Genomic DNA, 22,362 nt, shown 5'->3' with positions numbered 1-22,362 from the left:
TCGAGTGTGGTTCTAAACAACCTGACTGACGTGACTTAGCTACGCCAACGTCAACAGTAAGCACAAAGGAACGTTAGGTTGGCTGAAAGCCAGGATATTGATGAGATAAACGGCTAGACTCAACGGACTAATCGGCAGAATAGTCTTCCATAAGGGAGGCAAGCATATACTGCATGTCTTGCCATACAACCCATTAAGGATCAACGGAAATGGTTGTGGTAAGAGACGAGGGTAACGTCTGTGACCGCAACACTTTGCCAACAAAAAAGACACTCGGAGTCTGTGTTACGCTTTTGTTAGGCGGCGAGCAGTTATCCGATGACTGCATAGGGTCAGAGCTGTCCTAATGGCTGTAACCAGGACGCTGGACCTGTCCTGAAAGGACTGACTTTCGCTTAAGGGCTTCAAAACCTTGTGACAGGTTTCTTATGCGAAAAGCCTTCGGATGACGAGGAGAAACAACGTCTCTCTCGCCTTATGGTAGGGGAGATCTTGGTAAGATACACCCGATACCATAGAGGGAAAACGTCTGTTCGTTGATCAAGGCCTCTCGAACCCATAAGTCGTTTGACATTACTTCTCCCCTGGGCTTGGGAGCATGCAAGAGGTCCCGGACTAGGTGAACGACAGGCACGAACAGACGAACCCTCGGACGCAACACTGTAACACTTTGCGCATATCACTTTATCACTTCGATTTTCTGTTTTGCACTTATTTCACTGAAATCGAAACTTTTACTGATTTCTACCTGAAACACGCAATTCTACCCTTCATTAAAAGGTAGTAATTGCGAAATCAGTCGTATAATGCAAGCTCATTAATACCAGCAAAAAACAGAAAACATATTTTAAGATAAAAAAATCAGTGGCTGGGAAAGAGACTAAACACTAGTTCATATAAACTACGTTTTCAATCTCTCACTGCACATAGCCTGGGGACGAGAATAAAAAACTAAAAACGTTTTATCCTTCCTCCCCGTACAGAGACTAGGGACGAGAGTAACTCGAGAACAACGTTACCCGCTTGAACGGAACGTTTTCTCTCCTCTCTCTCCCTCCGTCTCTATCTCTCTCTCTCTTTCTCTCTTGATTTCGCACCTAAGAGAAGAGCCCAATTATATTTCGTCAAAAAAACATGTTATTTGACTAAAGGAAAAAACTGAAAGGTTTTTCAAATAAAAAGTTCCTTTAAAATAGAATTTAAAACATTTAAGCTAAGAAAGAATGAACAAAACGTCAGAATCGATTTACTCTTACTGCAAAGTGAAACCGTGATACACTCTCTCTCTATCATAACGATAGAGCGCATGTTGAACGTCCTGAACGTCAACAACTGCGTAGCATAAATAAACTAAACGTTAGTTCATCTTTGAAAACAGTACGAAGACTATCAAAGAAATTCTTTCATAAAATATTACATTTAAAAAGTTTTAAATCCTTAGCTCTTTAAAAGCTAATTACGATATAAAGGGCTCAACGTTGATTAACTTCGGTTTCCAAGTTAGGACCGCCTACTCTCAGGAAAGGTCGCATATAAACAAAACATTAAAATCTATTTTTATATGTTTATAATAAATGGAAAGTTAATCGAAGAGGCCTAATAAAGGCGGAGAGATATAAAATATATAGAGGAAAATCTATAAATAATTTATAACGTGATAAGATAATTACTAAAAGCCTAAACACACTTCCGTCTAAGGGAAGGGTCGGCCATTTAAAAGTCAAAGAAAGTCCATACTCTCTTTGTCACCATAATTAAATCTATCCAAAACGAGTTCAAGATTTAAGATGAAGATAAAACACCTGCATTGCGAAAGCTCAAAACTAGAATATAGTACCTCACCAAAAAGATGTGAAAAACTCCAGTTTAGCAACAGCGAGTAAAGTACGTCTTGTCGACACGTCGACAGAGAGAAAATTGAGTCTTTGTTTACATAAGAGCTGGGTATCTGGTCGACAGATGGCGCTGTTGGGCACACCCGCAACCTGTGTAGCGATCGCTGGCGAGTTTTTCCGTGGAGTTTGTCTGTCGAGCAACAGAGTTGCAGCTATATATTCACCGGCTAAGTTAAATATTTAAAATCTATAATTAATTTATAACGTGATAAGATAATAGCTAAAAGCCTAAAACACACTTCCGTACTAAGGGAAGGGTCGGCCATTTAAAAGTCAAAGAAAGTCCAAAAAACAATCCAAAGTCATCAAAAATTAAATCTATCCAAAAACGAGTTCAAGATTTAAGTTGAAGATAAAACACCTGCACTGCGAAAGCTCAAACCAAAAGGAAGTACTTCACCAAATATGTTGAGAAAACTCCAGGTTATACAGTGAGTATTGATACGTCTTGTCGTTAAGGCCGACAGAGAAAAATTGGGTCTGTTTACATGTATATGCGGTATCTGGCCGATAGTTGGCGCTATAGGGCACACCCGCAACCTTCATAGCGATCGCTCGCGAGTTTTTGTGTGTTTTTCTGTCGAGCCACCAGAGGCTCAGCTATTATATATTCACCGGCTAAGTTAAATATTTAAAAAAGAAAAGTTGAACATATGATTATGCTTTACAAAACTTATGTACGTAGTACACTCGAGTACTGCAATGTGATATGGTACCCACACTACCAAAAGGATATTGCGCAAATAGAGAGTGTACAAAGGTCCTAAACTGCTAGAATAGAAGAAGTTAAGGACCTTGACTACTGGAAAAGACTGCAATTTTTAAAACTATACAGTCTAGCAAGGAGAAGAGAACGCAACATGATAATACAAGCATGGAAACAAATAGAAGGAATTACTGGAAACATCATGAAGCTAAAAATATCAGAAAGAGCAAGCCGAAGTAGATTAATAGTGCAAAAAAATATACCAAGAAAACTAAGGAAAGTGCACAGGACATTAATCCACTACGCACCAGCCTCGATAATGCAGCAACTATTTAATGCGCTGCCAGCTCATCTAAGAAACATATCAGGAGTGAGCGTAGATGTGTTTAAGAATAAGTTCGATAAATACCCAAGATGTATCCCAGACCATCCAAGACTGGAGGATGCAAAATACACCGGAAGATGCATTAGCAACTCTCTGGTGGATATACGAGGTGCCTCACACTGAGGGACCTGGGGGAACCCAAACATAGAATGAGGCAATAAGAATAAGGAATAAGGTAAGGCTCACACAAGGCCAACACATCCATCCTTCTATTCCTATACATACTTCCAATCTCACATCTTTTACTCTCTATCGTACTACATCCACGCACATTCAAACACCCCAAAACTAGAGTCAGGGGAGTAGTCACTCTCCCCCCAGCTCCATCTCTTTGATGATGTCTCACAGGATTGTAAATACAGGAGAGGGGGTTCAGCCCCCTCGTCTAATGTAATACCAGAGCAAAATACTATGACCCAGCTAATACAGTTCTTTATACACTATTACAAAATCAAAGTCACAAAGAAAGGTAATAGGCAACTCATTTTGTCTATGTCCAAATCAAAGGTGAAAAAAAAAAATAATTTGCTGCTAATTCAATTTGTGAGTCTAAACACTGAATCAAAGCACTGTACTGCATAAAGTAGGCAAAGTTGCATCAACAGTTTTATCCTTTACTGTACTTAGTATTCTGTTTGATATATTCATCTTATTTTTCATGTTTTTACATACAGTACCATTTACAAATATTTAATGGTAGTGTATCACACAAATAACTTTTACTGCCAAGTTCAAATTTTACATAACTTTGAAGTAACTACTCAGCCCAGGTTTACAATCAAAATAAAAAGAGGAAAAAATTGGTAATAACTTACATTTAGCATGTCATATGTTTGATTAAAATACTGTCCATACAATTTTTTATAGCAACTTCAATATTATTTGTGACTTTTCTATACAAAATCTTTATATTACAACTTTCAGTAAGTATTTGAAATTCAATACATATAGTATGCCTAGTATAGGACAAAAGGTACTTTTGAAATGGGATTGTTTCTTTCGTGTAGGTAAATACAATATTTTCTTAATGATGCTTACTAAACTGAGGCCTTTTGACATTACTGTATTAACATAGTGATTACCCTTCTTCAAATAAACCTAAACATGAATGGCCAAATTAGATTAACTTCATCAGCACATATGAAGGAGTACCTAATGTTGCACAATTGAAAACTTGAACAACCGATATAAAAATTACCAACTATTATCATTATCTACCCTTGAAGCAAGAAAGACAAAATGCTAAATGTACATTTAATATTGATCTTTGTAAGTATGTGAGATTACTTGTACAGGATGAAATATGAAATGATTACAAACTATGTAAAAATGGATAAAAAATGCAATATATATATTTTCTTAAAACACCTCAAGTTCTGGAAAACTTTAAACTTCTTTATCTGAAAGTATCAATGGGTTTTTACCTATGCATAAAATACATATGAAGAATTTTAAAAGAAATGTATCCCAAAAATTCAAGAGAAATACATTTAGTTAAGCACTGAGCAAAAGAGAAGAGAGAAGGGTAAGGGAAATGCAATCTCTTACAATGAAAAAAAGAAAAATAGATGAATGAATACCAATGCTGACTGAATGCTTCAGGTGATTGTTTAGCATCAATTGCAAATTAATCTCTAAGATATAAATTTAGAACATTAAATATTCTTGATATTCAGGCATGTAACTAATAAAAAATAAGATTACTGACAAAAAAAAACTGTCTAAATAACATTAATAAATACAGAATAAATAAAACACTAAAGACATGAAATTACAGTAATACTTCAGTTTGACTAACTTTAAATATGAGCATATCAGGAAGTAAGCATACAAATTCAAATTGCATTACAAGCATTACATCAATTTTAGAGCAAAATTTTTGCTCAGTATGGGCATTTTTCACAGACAAATACAATACAAATGAATCTATCTTGCAATTAAAAAAAAATTTCTTTGGTGTAATGAGTGGAGAAGAGTAAAAATAGTTTGATTTAAAATTATAGAAAAAAGAGCAATAAAAGGATAAAAACCTTGCCTCTCTCTAGAGACCAATGCATCTGAAAATTATAGTTTATTCCCTTTCTCCTTTTCTAAGATGAACATTGTATTTTTATGCGGAGAGTGAGCAAAATCCAGGAAGGAGTCAGCTTCAAATTCACCTCTAAATAGAGCAAAAGTATCATCAATATATCTAACATAAGATGGAGATGATATCTCAAAGGGAAATTTTCATGCATGGTCTCTTCCAAGGAGAGCATAAAAATATTAGCAAAAGTGCATATTTTAAGGAAAACTGCTTTCTCACCAAAATAATTTTCTAATATCTTATTAAACTAAATGATAAGATGGCTCAGTCTCCAAAAATACCTACAGTTCCTAAACTAAAATTTTATGTGTTTTCCTTTTCCCCATGATGATTACCTTAAAATGAAAAAAAAAAATCACGAAAATCATCCAACAACACTTTTCAGCTGTTGAAGTAAAACTTATCCCTAAGAATCCTCTCAGAATTGGCTTGCATTTTCATTTTAAAGATCAGATCAAGTATTTTGAAGATATATTTGCCCAAAGTTTACTCTGGGACCTATGTAGGATCTAGCAAGAGATTGTTGAAGGTCAGAATTGATTCCCATAAAAGTGTAAGCTTTCGAACAGGTTGCAGAAAATCCAGCCCTGAACACTCAAAGATTCACAATCATGCTAAAATATGCAAACTAAATATTGACTACTGTACAAGGATTTTACCATTATAGGTCAAGTACCAAATAACCATTACTTGCCTACTGTTGAATCAACGATGATTAAACGACTAGTTTCAATGTTAAGCACCTAAGCTTCCTCCATTCAATTATATTTGTAATAGCCTTCTTTATTTTGTTTTGTTCCTGTTGATGGCATTCAATAATTCATTATGCTTCTGCGAGGTTGGTTCCACTTTTCTGTCTTATGTATATAATATACTGAATTTTCTCTTTAATTTCATTGTTTTTCACAAATTTTTACCGTCTTAAAGGAATTTGTTTAATTTTCACTCTACTCTTGTTATGTATATGCTTCCTATTTGTAGCCCAGGAAAATGTTATTATGAAAATCAAAAATATTGGGAATAAAAAGATTTTAGGAGCAACTGCTTTCCCTATCTATATTGTAAAATTTACATATATTACTAGCTGTTGCTACCTTTACTGAGATATATATATCTATATATATATATATATATATATATATATATATATATATATATATATATATATATGTGTGTGTGTGTGTGTGTGTGTGTACTGTATGTATATGTACTGATATATATATATATATATATATATATATATATATATATATATATATATATATATATATATATATATATATATATATATATATATATATATATATCAGTGCATATACATACAGTACACTACACACACACACACACACACACACACACACACACATATATATATATATATATATATATATATATATATATATATATATATATATATATATATATATATATATATATATATATATATATATATATATATTATATATATATTTATATATGTGTGTAGTGTACTGTACGTATATGTACTGATATGTGTGTGTGTGTGTATATACTGTATATATATATATATATATATATATATATATATATATATATATACATTAATTTTTTCTGTACTACATTAAAAACTAAAATTTACTTGTTTGTAAACTTAAAATATATTGTTAATAACCATATATTATTCAAATTGCATTTATAAATAAAATACAAAATGGGAAAGGTTATTTGTGGTTTAGCCTAATGACAAGTAAATGTAGACCAGTAATTCGACTTATGTCGCCTCTCCTGGAACCAATTACTGATGTAGGTTGAGGTATACCTGTATATAGATTATAACTCATCATAAACTGATAACACAATCAAAATTTACAAATTAAATCTTGTGCAATGATACCCAATAAACAAAAACATTTTTGAAATATTAAGTCAACAAAATGTTACCAAAAGCAAAGAAGAAATATTTCTTCAGGTTCAGTATTGTTCATTACAAATTCACAAATGTCAAGATTATCTTCCTGAATTTTGGAATACACAATCCATGAATTTAAGTCTCCCACGAAATGTGCTTTTTCATTAATCCATGAAAATTTTTATCCAAGAAAATAAATGATTCTACAGTAACCTAAGCGCAAACATACACTGAATAAAGGGCCAAACATATGGTAATTATTGCTAACAGTGACCAAACTAACCTAAAAAAACTAAAAAAACTGATATCAGACCAATCAAAATACTCTAAGCATAAAAGGAAAACTTGTGCTGTACTTATAATTTTTTAGTGCTACCGGCCACAAGATGACAACTTTTCCACGGGAATTCTTTCACCTAATTACTTTAAATAAATTGCTAGTAATCAATTGTTAAAATACAATACGGACAAAATTAATTGATAAATGAGAGGACAAAAGCAAAAAGCATTAACCTCGAGAATTAAGAATGATAGGTTTCAAGCACTGGCAAAAAAATTAATGACCTGGTCTGACAGGTAAATATCTAAATATCTACCTACATACAGTACCGGTATACGTACATAGTATTTACAGCCACAGTACAGTACAGCACTATAGGCTGAAGAATTTTTGTCCAGGAAAATCTTATGGCTAATAGAATGGGCATCATAAGCAATGGATTTGTTTTTAAGCATTTTTAATATTATTTTCTTTCCAATTCTTTAGAATTGCTTTAAAATGGGAAGGCTATTATGTGAAAAATTGGATAAATATTAATCATTCGTAATATACAATAAATAAATATTAATATTAATAATACTAAATTAACAGTACAGTAAAAGCATATATAAAGTAGATTGTTTGTTCTTTGATAAAAGGATTAATCAAGATATATAGTACCGTAGTTCATGATGCATGGTAATAAATGACAAAGGGATTTTTGTAGCAAGGACACCAATCAACATAAAAGCTACATCTTGTTAAAAGCGTTGACGTTCCTGAAATGTCATGCATACATAAAGGTCATGTTAGTAATGAGCTTATAAAATACAAAAACTAAAACACAATATATTAAAATTTTTTCCTCTATAAAATGGAATGAAAACCAGAGTATTCACAGGGAGAGGATTAATTACCAACAACCTTCAAAGTCATGATGATAATATCCATCTATTCTAATAATTTTTGTATCAAATAAGGGCATCAATCAATTTTCATTAGAGGATTCACTAACGGCAGTCGCTATATCTGGTGTTACAAAGGCAAGTGTGGTTGTTGAAATAGGCACTGGACTGGAAAAACTGAGAGTGGGCAGACGACCCTCCCTTGATGCTCTTATGGCCTGCAAGACGGCAACAGTGTCCAACTCTCTTTGAGTGGGTCTTTCGTTATCTAAACAGATCTCTGAAGCTCTTTGAGCAAAGAGCTCCAAAACTTTAGTTCGATAGTCAACAACTGTTGCTACAGGATTGCCTGTGATAATAAGCGTTTCCAAACAAGGGAGACGAGATATATGACTGACCTCTGTTATTTCAAGGATATTATTTGTGGAAACATTCAGTGATGTGAGAGAATACAATTTACCAAGACCTTTCAAAGATTTTATATTGTTCTGAGACAAGTTCAACTCCACAACATTGCCAAGTTTTGTGTGCATATCACCTAATTCTGAAAAGAGGTTATTTGATAAATTTAGCGAAACCAAATGTGGTAAACTTGTCAGACTATCAATGGATGACAACTTATTACTACTCAAGTTTAACCTCTCTATGTTTGGAGCCAGAGTAACAGAATCATCAATCTTATTAATTTCATTACAACTGACATCAACATCAGTCAAAAGTGCCCATATATGAGGTTCGCTTCCTTCAACAGTTTCTTTGTACACTGCACCACACATGAGGACATCAGACATTGTTTTCATCTCGCTCTCATTCACCACCAATGATTTTGTGGTCCTTCTCACAGCACCAAGGTGCCCAATATTACTTACCCTGGCCTTTTTAATAGCAAGGTTCTCAACACTTTGAAATGTATTCAGAGAATATGATAGCTTGTTTTGGACAATATTGCTGGTCCTGTGAAAAGATAACAACCAATCAATTCAGAATTATCAAGAATTTCATCACTTATACATAGAAAACAATTTCTATAGAACCTTAACTCCAGTAAAAATATTATCACTCTCTGACAGACAAACTATTACCTTAAAAATACTGCAATAACATTTGGCCAAAAAATCTGAAAAATCTTTTCAAAGATTTTTAAAATCATGAAACTAAATTGTTCCTATAATATGAGTATGACTTCAGAAAAGCTGGAACAGCCGTTTAAACATCTAAAGAGGTATTTATAATTGCTGAGGGGTAGAGAGTAGGACCCTCTGACTTGCTAGGTAGAACAACCCTCACTTTGATCTTGGCTGCAGTTCAGTATGGACATGCTCTAGTATCTTTAACTTTGCTGCTTCATATTTCATTTACTTTCTCTCATTAGAGTGATTGCTGTTTTGACTGCTCATGGATACTCACGAGCAGACATACAGCTATGCCTAGGAAATCTGGTCACAATTATGGACAGTTCATGATCAACCTGAAGTGGATCCCCATCAACATTTTTATCTTCTGCAGGGGCATAACTATTCACAGTCATCCCCCTGTAATGATTGTAGAGCGTGGGATCCTCTGCAGTGAGTGAAGTTCGCAAAGAAGTCTTAGCATCGCCTAAGCTGATGCTGAAGAAGTTCCATACTGTAGCTTCTTCTTTGTGACAAGATTGAAGCCTGCTGCCTCTTCTTTGGGTTCCTCTGGGGCTAGGTTCTCCAGAGGAGTTTGTAAAGAGGGAGGAGACCCCCTTTGCTCATGGAGCATGCTTTGAAGGAGGCATAATTATCACCTTACCCTAGCAAAAAATAATACACCCTGCCTCTCTCTCAAAGTATGCTCATTGCTGTGGTGCCTGACAATGACCTTCACAAGGACCTGAACCTATGGAAGCGGTATCTTTCTTTAGGGTTCAACAGCACCCTGTCAGTGGAAAAACTTCTTCAAGTGTCATAGGTCGCTACAACCCAGAATATTTTCCTAGTTGCATCTTTCTATTTGGCTGTTTCATGTGCAAAGGAGTGACATGACGTGATGACCCTTGACGAATCCTCACCTGCTGCTGGGGAGGAACCTGTGTCTTCACCTGTTACAGTTGTGTCACTGCCAGCCTGGATATCCTCAATGACTGTGAAGCGTTGTCAGCATGAAATGAAGCATACGTGGTCACCTACCCTTCTTATCTCACCCGTTGCTGAATCAACCACTTGACGTGGGCAGTTGCATATTATCCTTAAGATTAGGATTTGGCGAATCCAGAGGTGGAGATGAAATACACTAACTAAGTCCTTTTCAGTGTGAAAGGGTTGACATATTTGGTGCATTAGCCAGCATAACAGTGGGTTGATTGGGTACTGAAGAGGAGGGCTGCTGTTGTTTCCTGCTTCACTAGTCAAGTGGGGCAAGAAAAAGCACTAACCCAAAGGGATGCCCTAGTGCTGGAGTCTGCGGCCTTCTTCCCACAGAGGGACATCAAGGCTACAATGGAGAAATGAAGGAAGGTGAGTCACAATGTAAAAGCAAAATAAGAAAGGCTAGGGAAAATAAAAATTATTTCAATATAGTTATTTTAAAATGTTCATTATTCTTTTTATTTTTTGATGTGTTGATTGGTTGTGCTCTTGTCCATCTTCTCTATGTAAAAAAATTCCTTTCTTTGTTTTTACAAAGTAATGGCGCCCTGCACCCAGCAGGGATCAGGCTTTAGTGGCGAGAATTACAGTCACGCAGTTTAACAGTTCCTAATTTGTGCATATCCTCAACCAGTGAGGCACGTGGATTGTTGGATGGATAAGGTTATTTTTGCCTTCCCCTAGTAGAAAAGTTTTTTTCTTTATTCCATGTACATTACAGACAGTAAGTGAAACTTGTGGTGAAGTTATGCTTAAAGCTGGAAACCATTTACCCTTAATTAGTATTTTATTATTCAATGCTGCTTATCACAAACATGTTTTCTCATCATAGTGTAATTACTTCTTAATGTAACTCTTGGATTTATTAAAACATTTTACTGGATATATACCACTATTAGAGTTCCAGTGCTTGTGTTGGGTTTTGAGTGTATAATACTGTATTTCATTAAATTGCAGAGGTGCACTTCCTTCAGAACCATCCGTCTTTACAGAAAAATTGTAAGGCCCTCTGACTGCTATATGCATTTGCATTTGCATATAGATTATCATCTTTAAATTATCCTCAATTGTGAGTACAGTGTGTAATTAATATGGGTGTGCCCAAAGTGTAGGTAGCTTTGTTTTTTTAATCAAATTTTCTAGTCTAGTTATTGCTGGTCAAGTTCATTCAATATTGAGGACCTGCATTTTCTCACCATTGCATCATTTTTTTCTTTCTCAAAATAAATATTTTATTTTTATTTTTGTAAACAGTAATAAGAGTTTCTTTTACCTGCATAACCTGTCTCCTCAGCCACCAATCTTCATTTAAATGAGTTATTTGCTCCCTTTCTAAAATCTTACCTGAGATTCAAGCTATTTATTATGTATATTATTAATTTTCCCTAGGATTAAATCAAAGGTCATACTACCTGTTTATTTAGCAAACTTAGGGCAAGAAAAGATGATGAAAAGTTCAGCAGTTCTGGCTGCGTACCCTTGCCCAGTATGAAATCAAGGGGTAGTGTCCAGTGCCGAGTTCATTCTTGATAGGTTGCTTTTTGCCCTGATCTCTGGGCATTCCACCGTATTTTATTGTGTAGTGAAAAGCTGGGGTGTGGTCAGCATTCAGACACTAGGCAGTCTGGATGCTACGTCTGACAGCAGTCCGCAAACCACTACAAAAACTCACTGATTCATCAAGCTGTTACCTTTACTGTCCCAGGCTCTTCATAGATAACCACACAGAGAGCTTCTACATCACAACCTTAGAAGTTAGCAATGAAGAAGCCTATGGCAGCCTCCTGATCTTGATCTGATCTTCCAGCCACTTCCACCTTTAAGAAAGGTGAGGATAATGTCGCTTCCTTTTGCTACCAACCTAGCTGAGCCAGGAAGACTGGTAGAGGAAGGAAGTTAGGAAGGGATGCAGAAGTGGGCATACCTCTACTCCAGATGCTGCAAGTAGGGGGATGCCTGTCAAGCTATTAGGCAACATGGCAGCAATAAGAAGCAGAAAGTTGGATGGTGAAAGTCCTCCAGGACAGGTGCTGCCTTCCTTTTATCAGCTCTCAGCCCCATCACTTTCACACTAATTATGTTCTTGTCTTACCTTCCGGAATCACAGATAGCTCTGGCGCTTGTGGCAGAAGTGAAAGCGATGATAGATTAGAACACTCTCAAAGTCATCTGAGATGGTTCCAGCAGAAAGTTCCTCTGCTTCACCCACGGGGTGTGTGTGTGTGTGTGTGTGTGTGTGTGTGTGTGTGTGTGTGTGTGTGTGTGTGTGTGTGGTGGTGGTGGTGGTGGTGGTGGTGGTGGTGGTGGTGGTGGTGGTGGTGGTGGTGGTGTTGTATATCAGTTCAAAGCCCTGTGCTTTAGCTGTCTACTGCCACAAAGATGTTCACGCTGGTGTTTACACTCACCATGTCTTGGACTTACTTGAACGGATTTGTCTTCTGAGGTAATTCAACGATTGGCTGATCGTGCAGTCCTCAAGGAACCAATTACTCCTGCATAGAGACAGACTGATTTCCTTTTGCCATAACCTGAGGCTAAATCAATTGCGAGAAGCAAAGTACCCACCCAAGCAGAGGACGAGGACAGAGTAACTGGGTATGCTGAGAGACACAGCAGTAGTGAGTCTTTCCCTCAGATGATCATATCAACGAACTCAGGGAGAAAATCGTTCCTCATTGAGGCCTTCACAATGGCTCAGATAAGGTACCAATAACAGCAAGGCTCTTAAAGCAACTCCCGAGTATAGAGAAGGAGAGGTCTACCCCCTTCCATTGAAATATAAAGCTAAAGTCTGAAGAGTAGCCTTGACGGCCTTTATTGAGAGGAACTTCTCCTAGTCAGGAAGAAGTGGAACTGCGTGATCTGATCTAGAGGTAATGCAATTCAAGAAGAATCCCTTCTCTGATATCCATCATAGAGAATAGCCCACTTTCCCTGAGAGAGTGAGGGCCAAGGGAGTTCCTCTGGGATCTCGACAAGGCAAAACAGGATATCCTTCGGCATGAGGCTATCTAGGAGCCACCCGAATCAAACTAAGTCCAGGCGCAATCCGACAAAGTAGATTAACCGACGGACCATGGTTGACCAGAGGCAGAGCATCTATGTGATCCATCCATGTGATCACATTGGTGTTGGAAAGCAACTTCAAACACAGACCATGGGGTTGGATTGGGAGGAAAAAACCCGGGGCACTTCGTATCTAGCCATATGGCGAACATGTCGATCCCCAGAGGACCCTCCCACCAGAAGCCTCTCCATTATGCTATTAGGCCCAGATGCAGGGATCAATCTAACCCTAGAGGGCAAAGACATGGCATTGACACCATGGCTCTGGGGCCTGAGTCATGGGGCTCTGACATGGGGCCCCTGCTCCAGCCCCATGCATTGGCTCGGGCGGGGGGCTGATATGGAAGCCAAAGAACCTATCCCATCCAAGGACTCCTTGCTCCAGCATTTACTCCCCCCAGGAATGAGCCAGGGATGGCAATAGCAGATGCACCCTATGAGTGGAAAGAATAAGCAAAGCTCTTTTCCTTCCCATCAAAGCATACGTCTGACACTGCAGAGGAGGTCACAGCCTACACTCTGCACACGGGAATGATTGCAAACAATCATGCCCCTTGCAAGAGCACAGAGAGTGTTTGGATTTACAGCTGGTTTAAAAAAAATGGATGAAATGTCCATCCACCCACAATTGTGTATCTTGCTTCACATTAAAAATCTACAGCCAGCAATAACCTCCAGAAAGAAAAAGAAAATTAAAATTTAGCTTAAGGACGCATTATTATGTCTGTACTTGATATGTCCGAAAACATAAGTGAAGAGAATTTGACAGGCAAGGGGGCAGAGTTCCTCAACCCTGCTTCAACCTGTTGCTTAACTGTTCGTTATCCAATTCAACGGCTGTTCAGCTTCGCGCTAAAAACATACTCCCTACCTAAAGGACGATGGTTTGTGTTTGCATAGGAACAAATAGAAATAATAATGATGGCTAAGATTACTAAAAAAAAAAAAAGTTCTTGCTCTTGCATGAATCAAAATAAGAACAGGACTAACATTTTCAAATGCTACCAAGTAGGTGACAGTCACAAGATGACGTCTTCAATGCAAAGTGATCGTAATGTATTCACAAAGCTTTCTTCGTAGATAAAAAAAAAAAAAAAAAAAAAAAAAAAAACACACACACACAATAAGACACTAGCACAACCTGGCACATAAAATCAGTTAGGTTAACAATTACCACAATGAGGCACCAAAATAGGTCACCCATCAATAACTAAATATAATAACTGATTAGAAATTAGAGCTTTATGATTCATAACTAAATAATCATTCTATGTCTGAACAAAAAATAATCATTCTATGTCTGAACAAAACACTGTGTTCAGATTCATATGATTGACTTAATCCCCACAACTTCTTTCATTTACTCTAATCATGTCAATTTAGAATATGCCTACATCTTTACATCTCCAAATATTTTTGTCATCGTGAAATCCATAAAGAGGGCAATGTTGGGATAGAGGGCATTTGGAGTGTAAACACAAAGAGAGAAAGGACAAACTGAGTATAAGCAAAAAAATTATTTGATGTATACAGATTGCAATACCTTAGAGACGGACTAGATATGGACATACAGTACCTGAATAGCATAGCACAGCCAAACTAAAGAAATATCACTCAGAGACGTCAAGACTCCTAAATAAATCAATAAAACGACAAGGTAAAAAACTAGATGTGTTCTAGTGACAATGATCACTTAAATTTGAAATTCTATGCTTCTCTTCCCATGCTAACCCTTGAACATGCCATGGCCATGTCTCTTCCCAGCAGATATGTATTGACGGCTAATTCAAGTGATGGAGGGTACGACACCAAAGGGGATCTTTTTTAATCTAGAGGTTGTCAAGCTGGCATTTCCATGTCAAAGCTTATTCTGTTCAGAGGTAATATTCATGGAAATAATAACCGAGTAAGCAGGAAAATCTAATATTTTCTAGCTCCAAGACCTTAGGACCTTTACAATCAATAACAATGAGGTACTAGCAAATATAAATCAATAAAATCGTGAACTAAAGAGAAAATTATCTAAAAATTATCAACTGATAAATCAATAACTCATGCAAATTTTGTTGATAAATAAACCCCTATAAATGAATCAAATGATTAAGAAATAATTTATCATCTCATTCAATTAATCACATCATTAACTACACACTAATCAACTGATTAAATTATGTGTAAAACAGTACCTGTGAAATGCATTGCTCCCTTCCACAACAAGATATCTCACTTGTGATGCAAAGTCAGCTACATGGCTGAAGTCAGTCTCTTGCTCTGAAGCCACATTTGTTGGTAGGGGGTTTTTGAGACGATGTGAGATTGCATGCAACTGTTGAAATTTCAGAACACTTTTAGGATACTTTATTCCTCATTTGCAATAAAAAATTGGAATTTCAATAAAATTTATTATTTCTATACTCACCTCAGCTACATACGGCTTCCTTCTTAAATGTCAACATCCTAAAATTCTAATGTTCTCCCTTTTCTTTCACTGTAAGTATTCAAATTAGATTGTGGCGTATGAAAATAATAACTTGGAAATGCCTCAATAACCAACAAACTTTAGAAGTCAAAACGTACCCCAAATCATCCTGACATTACTAGATAGCCAGGAGGAGAAGGGGGGGGGGGATGACATGAAGCTTAGGTGGGTATAGAAATAATAAATTCTATAATCAAAATTCCTTTTATTTCTATGAAACTCAAATAAGCTTCATATGGTTGAATCCCACACTTGGATGGAGGTGGGATAGTGAAAGAAAGAACCAATCAAATTAAACACTAGCCTAAATAATTATGCCTATTTGTCTGAGACTCACCTTCGTGAAGCAAACATTACTTCAAATCACTCAATAACTCATGAATCAAAATAGATAAATGCAAAAAATAAATACCCAAGAGGTTTAAAAACTAATGCCTATTTGAAAGAATTTAAAAACTATGAATTCTTTTCCAATAATCTTTTCCATATTGAACCATAGAACTATATATTTACTGTATAACAATACGCAAAAAAACTTAAATCTATCATAGAAACTCTTTTTAAAGTTTTAATCTAAAACTAATCTGATCTATAAATCAAAATGAATTACATATCATTCTGCATCTGACCTTAATACACTTCTCTGTGAGAGTCTGTCACCAAATTGTTAATGAGAAAAGACAGTATTCTAGGAGAGAGAGCATCCTGGAATCTTCACCACACAAAGCAAATAAGGTACCTTTTCCATCTAATGTTAACTGCTGTAATCAGACAAAGGAAACTAACTTTCTTAAATGAAGGAATGTGGAAAAATTGAGGAAGATTTCTTATTTAAAATAATACTTAACCAGAAAAGTAGGTAAGACACGTAAAATCATTCTCTCAACACCAAAATCTATTAGAAAGGGTCTGCAGCTCACCCAAGCTAACAGTAAAATGGTCTTGACAATAGGGTTTTTAATAGAGACCTCCCAAAGGGTCAAAACGAGGACTTTACATACTGTAACACTACATCTAGATTTTGGGGCTCAAGCCATGTTGTCCTGGTACTTTCTAAGGGATATTTGGTTACAGTGATATTCCCAGAGAATTGACCTTTAGGTCTCCAAAATTCTAACTCCTGGCACAAGCATCCTTAAATTTCACTTAAGGATATCGCATAATATCAGGGGACGTATATCTTGATACGACACATAGCAATCTTCACCCCGAATAGCGTTTTCGTTTCGAGGGAGAAGATTGGCAAAAATAGAAGGGGAGCCGTTATCAAGGTTACCGTTCCTCCCGTACTATTACAAGTATCCAAGATGGCGCTAATTCCTATTTTTGTAGCGATTTCTCACGGTGGTGTTCCCTTTTGATCTAACGGTGGTGATCGTTATTTTGAGGATTTATAATGTATTCTCCAGCTTCTTCTACCTCTGGAAAGTTGAGTATTTATTCTTTACGATGTATAATTTTTAGCTCCTGCTTCACAGAGAAATAAGTGTAATTTAATGTGTTCGGAGCTTGGCCGATCACCGGAGGCGCCATGGGCGCCATCGTTCATGACGCATGTGTTATTTAGTTAGCAGAAGACATTCCCATTTGTAATAGCATTAATAAATTATGAAAGCTATTTAGGAACAATTATACTAGTAAAGATATATTTATGCATATAAATTTCCCCTTCCTTATGTCGATCGTATACGTTAGAATTTCGGCGATTTAGGTAACCGAATCTCGCCCTGTGCTAGGCTACCTAGCCTATGAGCTTTTGTATACTTTCATTATCCCCGGTTACCCTCGTGAATTGTTTTATCAATTCAACAGGAGATAGTACATTTCCTAGAATTAATTATATAACTCGATACTCATCTCCTGTGGATATTTAAGTGTAATCCCTTCTTCCCTATGAGTGCCGCCATAGGCGACAACCCTATCTTAGTCTTGCCATAGAGTAGTTCACTCAGGCTTGACTGGGCTAATGTTTTCTGTCTCCCACCCTTGCCGGCGAGTATGCCGGATTGGGTTTTTTACAGAACCTTAGAGTATTCAGTCTTTCTGTCGGTGGCCGAGCGGCAGGGTGAGTAGTCACTCCCCTGCCGGCTTAGTGCTGCTGGCATAAGAGGCTAAGCCTCCCTAGACCGCACTTGAAGTGGTAGTATGATGCCGCCACCTTCCCCCGCAGACCCTAGGCTGAAGAATAGATATTCTTCTGCCGCCTAGGATGGCGCCGATACTGAAACAAAGTTTCACTCTTGTGTGGAAGTGGCGGCAACCCTACCACCTTCTTCCACACTGGATACAGGACCCTTTCCCTGCCCCTCTCTGTCCTTTAGCGATGGCCTAGCTATCGCAATCCTGTGGCCGTCATCCTACAATCTAACCACTTGGCGGGTAGATCGTGATGCCAGCCGGGCTCCTACATAAGCAGCTGTGTAGTCAATCAGTCCTTCCCTTATGGACGCAAGGCTCAGGGAAAGGCTGTGCCAGCTGTGACGGCTGCCGGTGGGAGACCCCTCCGCTGCTGAGTGTTCTTCAGTCCTCTCTTGGACTGCCATCCACATTCCTGAAACCGGCAATGCCGGCAACGGATCTTGTGGCTGGACGGAAGTTTGAATGATGCATTCTCTCCTTCCATTTGAACCTTCATTTTAGAGGAAAGCGGTAAGGTTAGTATATACTTACACCCTTATTTATTGTAAACATACATTTTAATAAGGCAGCCCTTCACTCCATGCTTTCTCTCTGTCAGCTAATGCCGCCAGGTACTAACCCAGCCGGTAGCATGTCGGCTGGACCGGTGCCGTCAGGTACTTACTCAGTCGACGGCATGCCGGCTGGACCAGTACCGTCAGGTGCCGGCCAGACTGTGCCGTCAGGTGCTAGCCCTGCTGGCAATATGACGGCTGAACTACAGTATATGATTATACAGTAGCCAGTATATTTGCAGTATAGTATATACTGCAGACAGAAAACTATAGTATATATTATACAGTAGTTATTTTACAATATACCTAGTGTATCCTTGCACAGTCTATTGCTGAGACCAATCCTATATTGAAAGAATAGAATTCTTTCAATACTCTGATTAGAAATCAGGTAATAACTTACCCCACAATATTAAATAATTCAAGAAGGGTCAGTGGTAGTATACACTTTTTCTATCCCTAGAGGTTAGAACTCTTCTCTTTTGAGTTTGCTCTGATCAAGGAAACTCTATAACCTTAATATTGAGGGGAGGTCATAGCAATTGGCTGGAAAGGATACACAAGTATGTGTCTTTCCTAATTTCTTTCTAGCTTACTATCCTAAGCTATAATGCTTAAAAAGGGATTTTGACGTAGGAAAAATCTATTTCTGGGCGAGGGACCTGTGCCGCCCAGTGAATAAGCTCCATTTAGCACTTATTCTTAGGTAATTTACTGCTAAATATACCAGAGAAAAAATGTAAAGGAGTGCTAGGTTAACTAGCTCGCTCACCTATTGGTGTCGGTATAAAATTGGGCGTATAATCCAGAGGTCCCGCACTATTTAGATTCATCCACGACAGACACCCCAATAGAGGAGAGCCGTTCAACCTCACTCGGTACTACTAACACTGCATCCGCTCAGAACCCAACTCCTTAGCACCCAAAGTTTGGGGACTCCAAGGGAGAGGAGCTGGGAGGGTTCACTGGGCGGCACAGGTCCCTCGCCCAGAAATAGATTTTTCCTACGTCAAAATCCCTTTTCTGGGCTCGAACCTGTGCCGCCCAGTGAATCTATACAAGAGAAATGTCACCAAACTTGCAAAATAAAGGAAAAAACATAAGCGTAAGGGAAATACAGGATGCTTTAATCAGAGATGAGTACCAAAAAACAATTATAAGGGTATCTTAAATATGAACATAAATCCACTTGGTAGACAATTGACAAATAAGGTAGGTATAATAATGCCGTGAGTGATAATATATACAGATACTCAGGAGTTTTAAAAATTTACAAATATAATAACAGTATTCAGGTGCGAGACCAACGAATACAATAGGGTATAAATGAGGCAGGTAAGAGGGAGAGATAAAGAGACAAGGCATTAACCTGTGAGTTACCTGGGAGTAACTACGCTCCCTGCAGCTACTGTAGAAAATTTTAGGGCTTCCAAATGTTTAAGGTAGTGTTTCTTGAACACTGACGGCGATTTCCACCCTGTATACCTGGAAAGGTCCATAAAATTCATGTGGTGAAAAAAGTTCACCGAAGTAGCAACCGCTCTGATATCATGTGCAAGAGGAAAAGAGTCAGGGCTAGCTTGTTTAATAAAATACAAAATTTGTTGCCTGATCCCTTTAATAGTAATGGTACCGCCTTGTTCTCTAACGAATAGAGGCCCCGAGGAGTTAGAGGAGGTCCGGGATAAATAAGACCTAAGAGTAGTAACAGGGCACAGAGACGGGTCTTGCGTGAGGGGAACAATTTTCCAGGAGGACCATCTGTTCTGAGGGTCTTCGTTCTTAGCCAAAAAGAATTTGTTAGGTGAAAGAAGGACCTCTCCCGAAGGCAGGAACTCAATATGACCCGGGTCTCTCGACAAAGCTGCCAGTTCAGAAATTCTTGCCCCGGAAGCCAAGCTCACCAGGAAAAGTGTTTTCCTGAGAAGGGGAATGTACTCACAAGAACTGTTAAGGGTATCAGAAGCCAATTTGAGTATATCATTAAGGAACCAGGTCACTGGGGTAGGACGAGTAACCGGTTTCAGTCTGGCACAGGCTTTCGGAATTGAAGCTAACAAAGAGTCGGTTAAGTCTATGTTAAAACCCACTAGGAAGATCTTTTTCAAAGCAGATTTAATAGTGGTGATAGTATTGGCTGCCAGACCTGATTCTAATAAAGATCTAAAGAAAGTGACTGTAAGGTTCAAGTTCATACAGTTCACGTCTGAGTCTATCAAAAATTTTGCCAACTTTTTAACTGCAGAGTCATACTGGCGGATGGTGGAATCCCGTTTATCCGATTCTAGGAACAGGGTGTTTTGAGGATCAATATTGGCACCATGCATGGCCGCAAACTTCATAAAGTCCATAAAGTTAGGGCGCTCTGAATGTTTGAGAAAGCGTACACAACGCGTGTTTGTACTATCTGAGACAGAACCGGATTGGGTATCGGGTGAGGGTATAGTCTCAACTCTCGCAGGAGAGGATACCAGTTGCTCTTGGGCCAGTTGGGTGCGATCAAGGCTACTTGTCCCTTGAAGGATCTCAGCTTGTCTAGAACTTTCATCAAAAGATTCACCGGGGGAAAGAGATAAATCTTTTCCCAGATGTCCCAATTCTGAAACATGGCGTCTGTGGCGTAAGCCTGAGGGTCTAGATTGGGAGCCACATATACTCTCAATTTGTGGTTGGACTCCGTGGCGAAGAGGTCCACTTGGAGACCGGGAACCTGAGAGAGAATCCACCGAAATGACTTTAGATCGAGTGACCATTCCGATTCTAGAGGGGAGGTCCGGGACAGGGCGTCTGCCACTACATTCCGGACTCCCGCCAGGTGGACAGCTGAAAGATGCCAACGGTTCAAGGCTGCTAGGGAGAATATGGCTACTAGAACATGGTTCAGAGGCCCTGACTTTGACCCGCCTCTGTTGAGGCAGCGGACCACCACTTCGCTGTCGAGGACCAGACGAAGGTGTTGTCTCTTGGGAAGAGCGAGACGTTTCAGGGTTAGAAGAACTGCCATGGCCTCCAGCACATTGATGTGAAATTGGCGGAACAAGGGGGACCAAAGACCTTGAACTTTCCTGAGCTGAGAATAGCCGCCCCAACCTGATAAGGATGCGTCCGTGTGAATGATTAACTTCGGAGGCGGAAATCGAAGGGGAACTGACTTTGACAGACTGTTTGCTCTTGTCCAAGGAAGAAGTCTTTCCCGTAGAATGGGAGGAAGGCGGACTTTCCTGTCCCGGAGCTTCCAGTTCGCCCTCGAACGCCAGACACGATTGATATCTTTCAATTTTGCCTTCAGAAGAAGATCCGTCACTGAGGCAAACTGAAGGGACCCCAGAATCCTCTCTTGGAGACGTCTGGAACTTACTTTGTCTTTGAGAAAGCGTTTGGTGTTCCTTGCAATCTCTAACCTCTTGGGTTTGGGAAGACACAGAGTATGAGATATAAGATCCCATTGCAGGCCGAGCCATTGGAACTTCGATTTTGGAAGAAGACGGGACTTCTTGAAGTTGATCTGGAAGCCTAGAGATTGAAGATAATGGATGACTTTGTGAGTGGCTTTTAGGCAATTTTGGGAGGTGTCTGACCAAATGAGCCAGTCGTCCAGATAGGCTACTACTTGAATCCCTTGATTCCTGAGTTCCTGAACAGCGACTTCTGCTAACTTTGTGAAGATCCTTGGGGCGATGTTGAGCCCGAAAGGCATCACCTTGAAGGAGTAACTTTTGTCCCCTAAGCGAAAGCCTAGATACGGACGGAAGTGTCTCGCTATCGGGACGTGATAATAGGCGTCTGTAAGATCGATAGAGGTGGTGACGGCCCCACGGGGAAGTAAGGTCCGCACCTGCAAGACGGTAAGCATTCGAAACTTGTCGCATTGAATGGACAAGTTGAGAAG

At 38.4% G+C, this 22,362-nt stretch overlaps 1 protein-coding gene across 1 annotated transcript in view; it reads right to left on the bottom strand.

The window, feature by feature from the left end:
• Positions 1 to 6,670: 6,670 nt before the first annotated feature.
• LOC137646060 (nischarin-like) overlaps positions 6,671 to 22,362 on the bottom strand; it is a 69,783-nt gene continuing 54,091 nt past the window's right edge. Inside the window, exons 4-5 of the mRNA XM_068379216.1 lie at positions 15,488 to 15,627; positions 6,671 to 9,078 (exon numbers count right to left, since the gene is read on the bottom strand). Of these exons, the coding sequence (XP_068235317.1) occupies positions 8,208 to 9,078; positions 15,488 to 15,627 (1,011 nt within the window). The 3' untranslated portion in view covers positions 6,671 to 8,207. The remainder of the gene's footprint in view (positions 9,079 to 15,487; positions 15,628 to 22,362) is intronic.

This window comes from Palaemon carinicauda, chromosome 8, assembly GCF_036898095.1.
Source record: "Palaemon carinicauda isolate YSFRI2023 chromosome 8, ASM3689809v2, whole genome shotgun sequence".
Lineage (NCBI taxonomy): Eukaryota > Metazoa > Arthropoda > Malacostraca > Decapoda > Palaemonidae > Palaemon > Palaemon carinicauda.
Note: the sequence above shows the minus strand (reverse complement) of the source record. Positions and strands in the feature narration are given on the sequence as shown.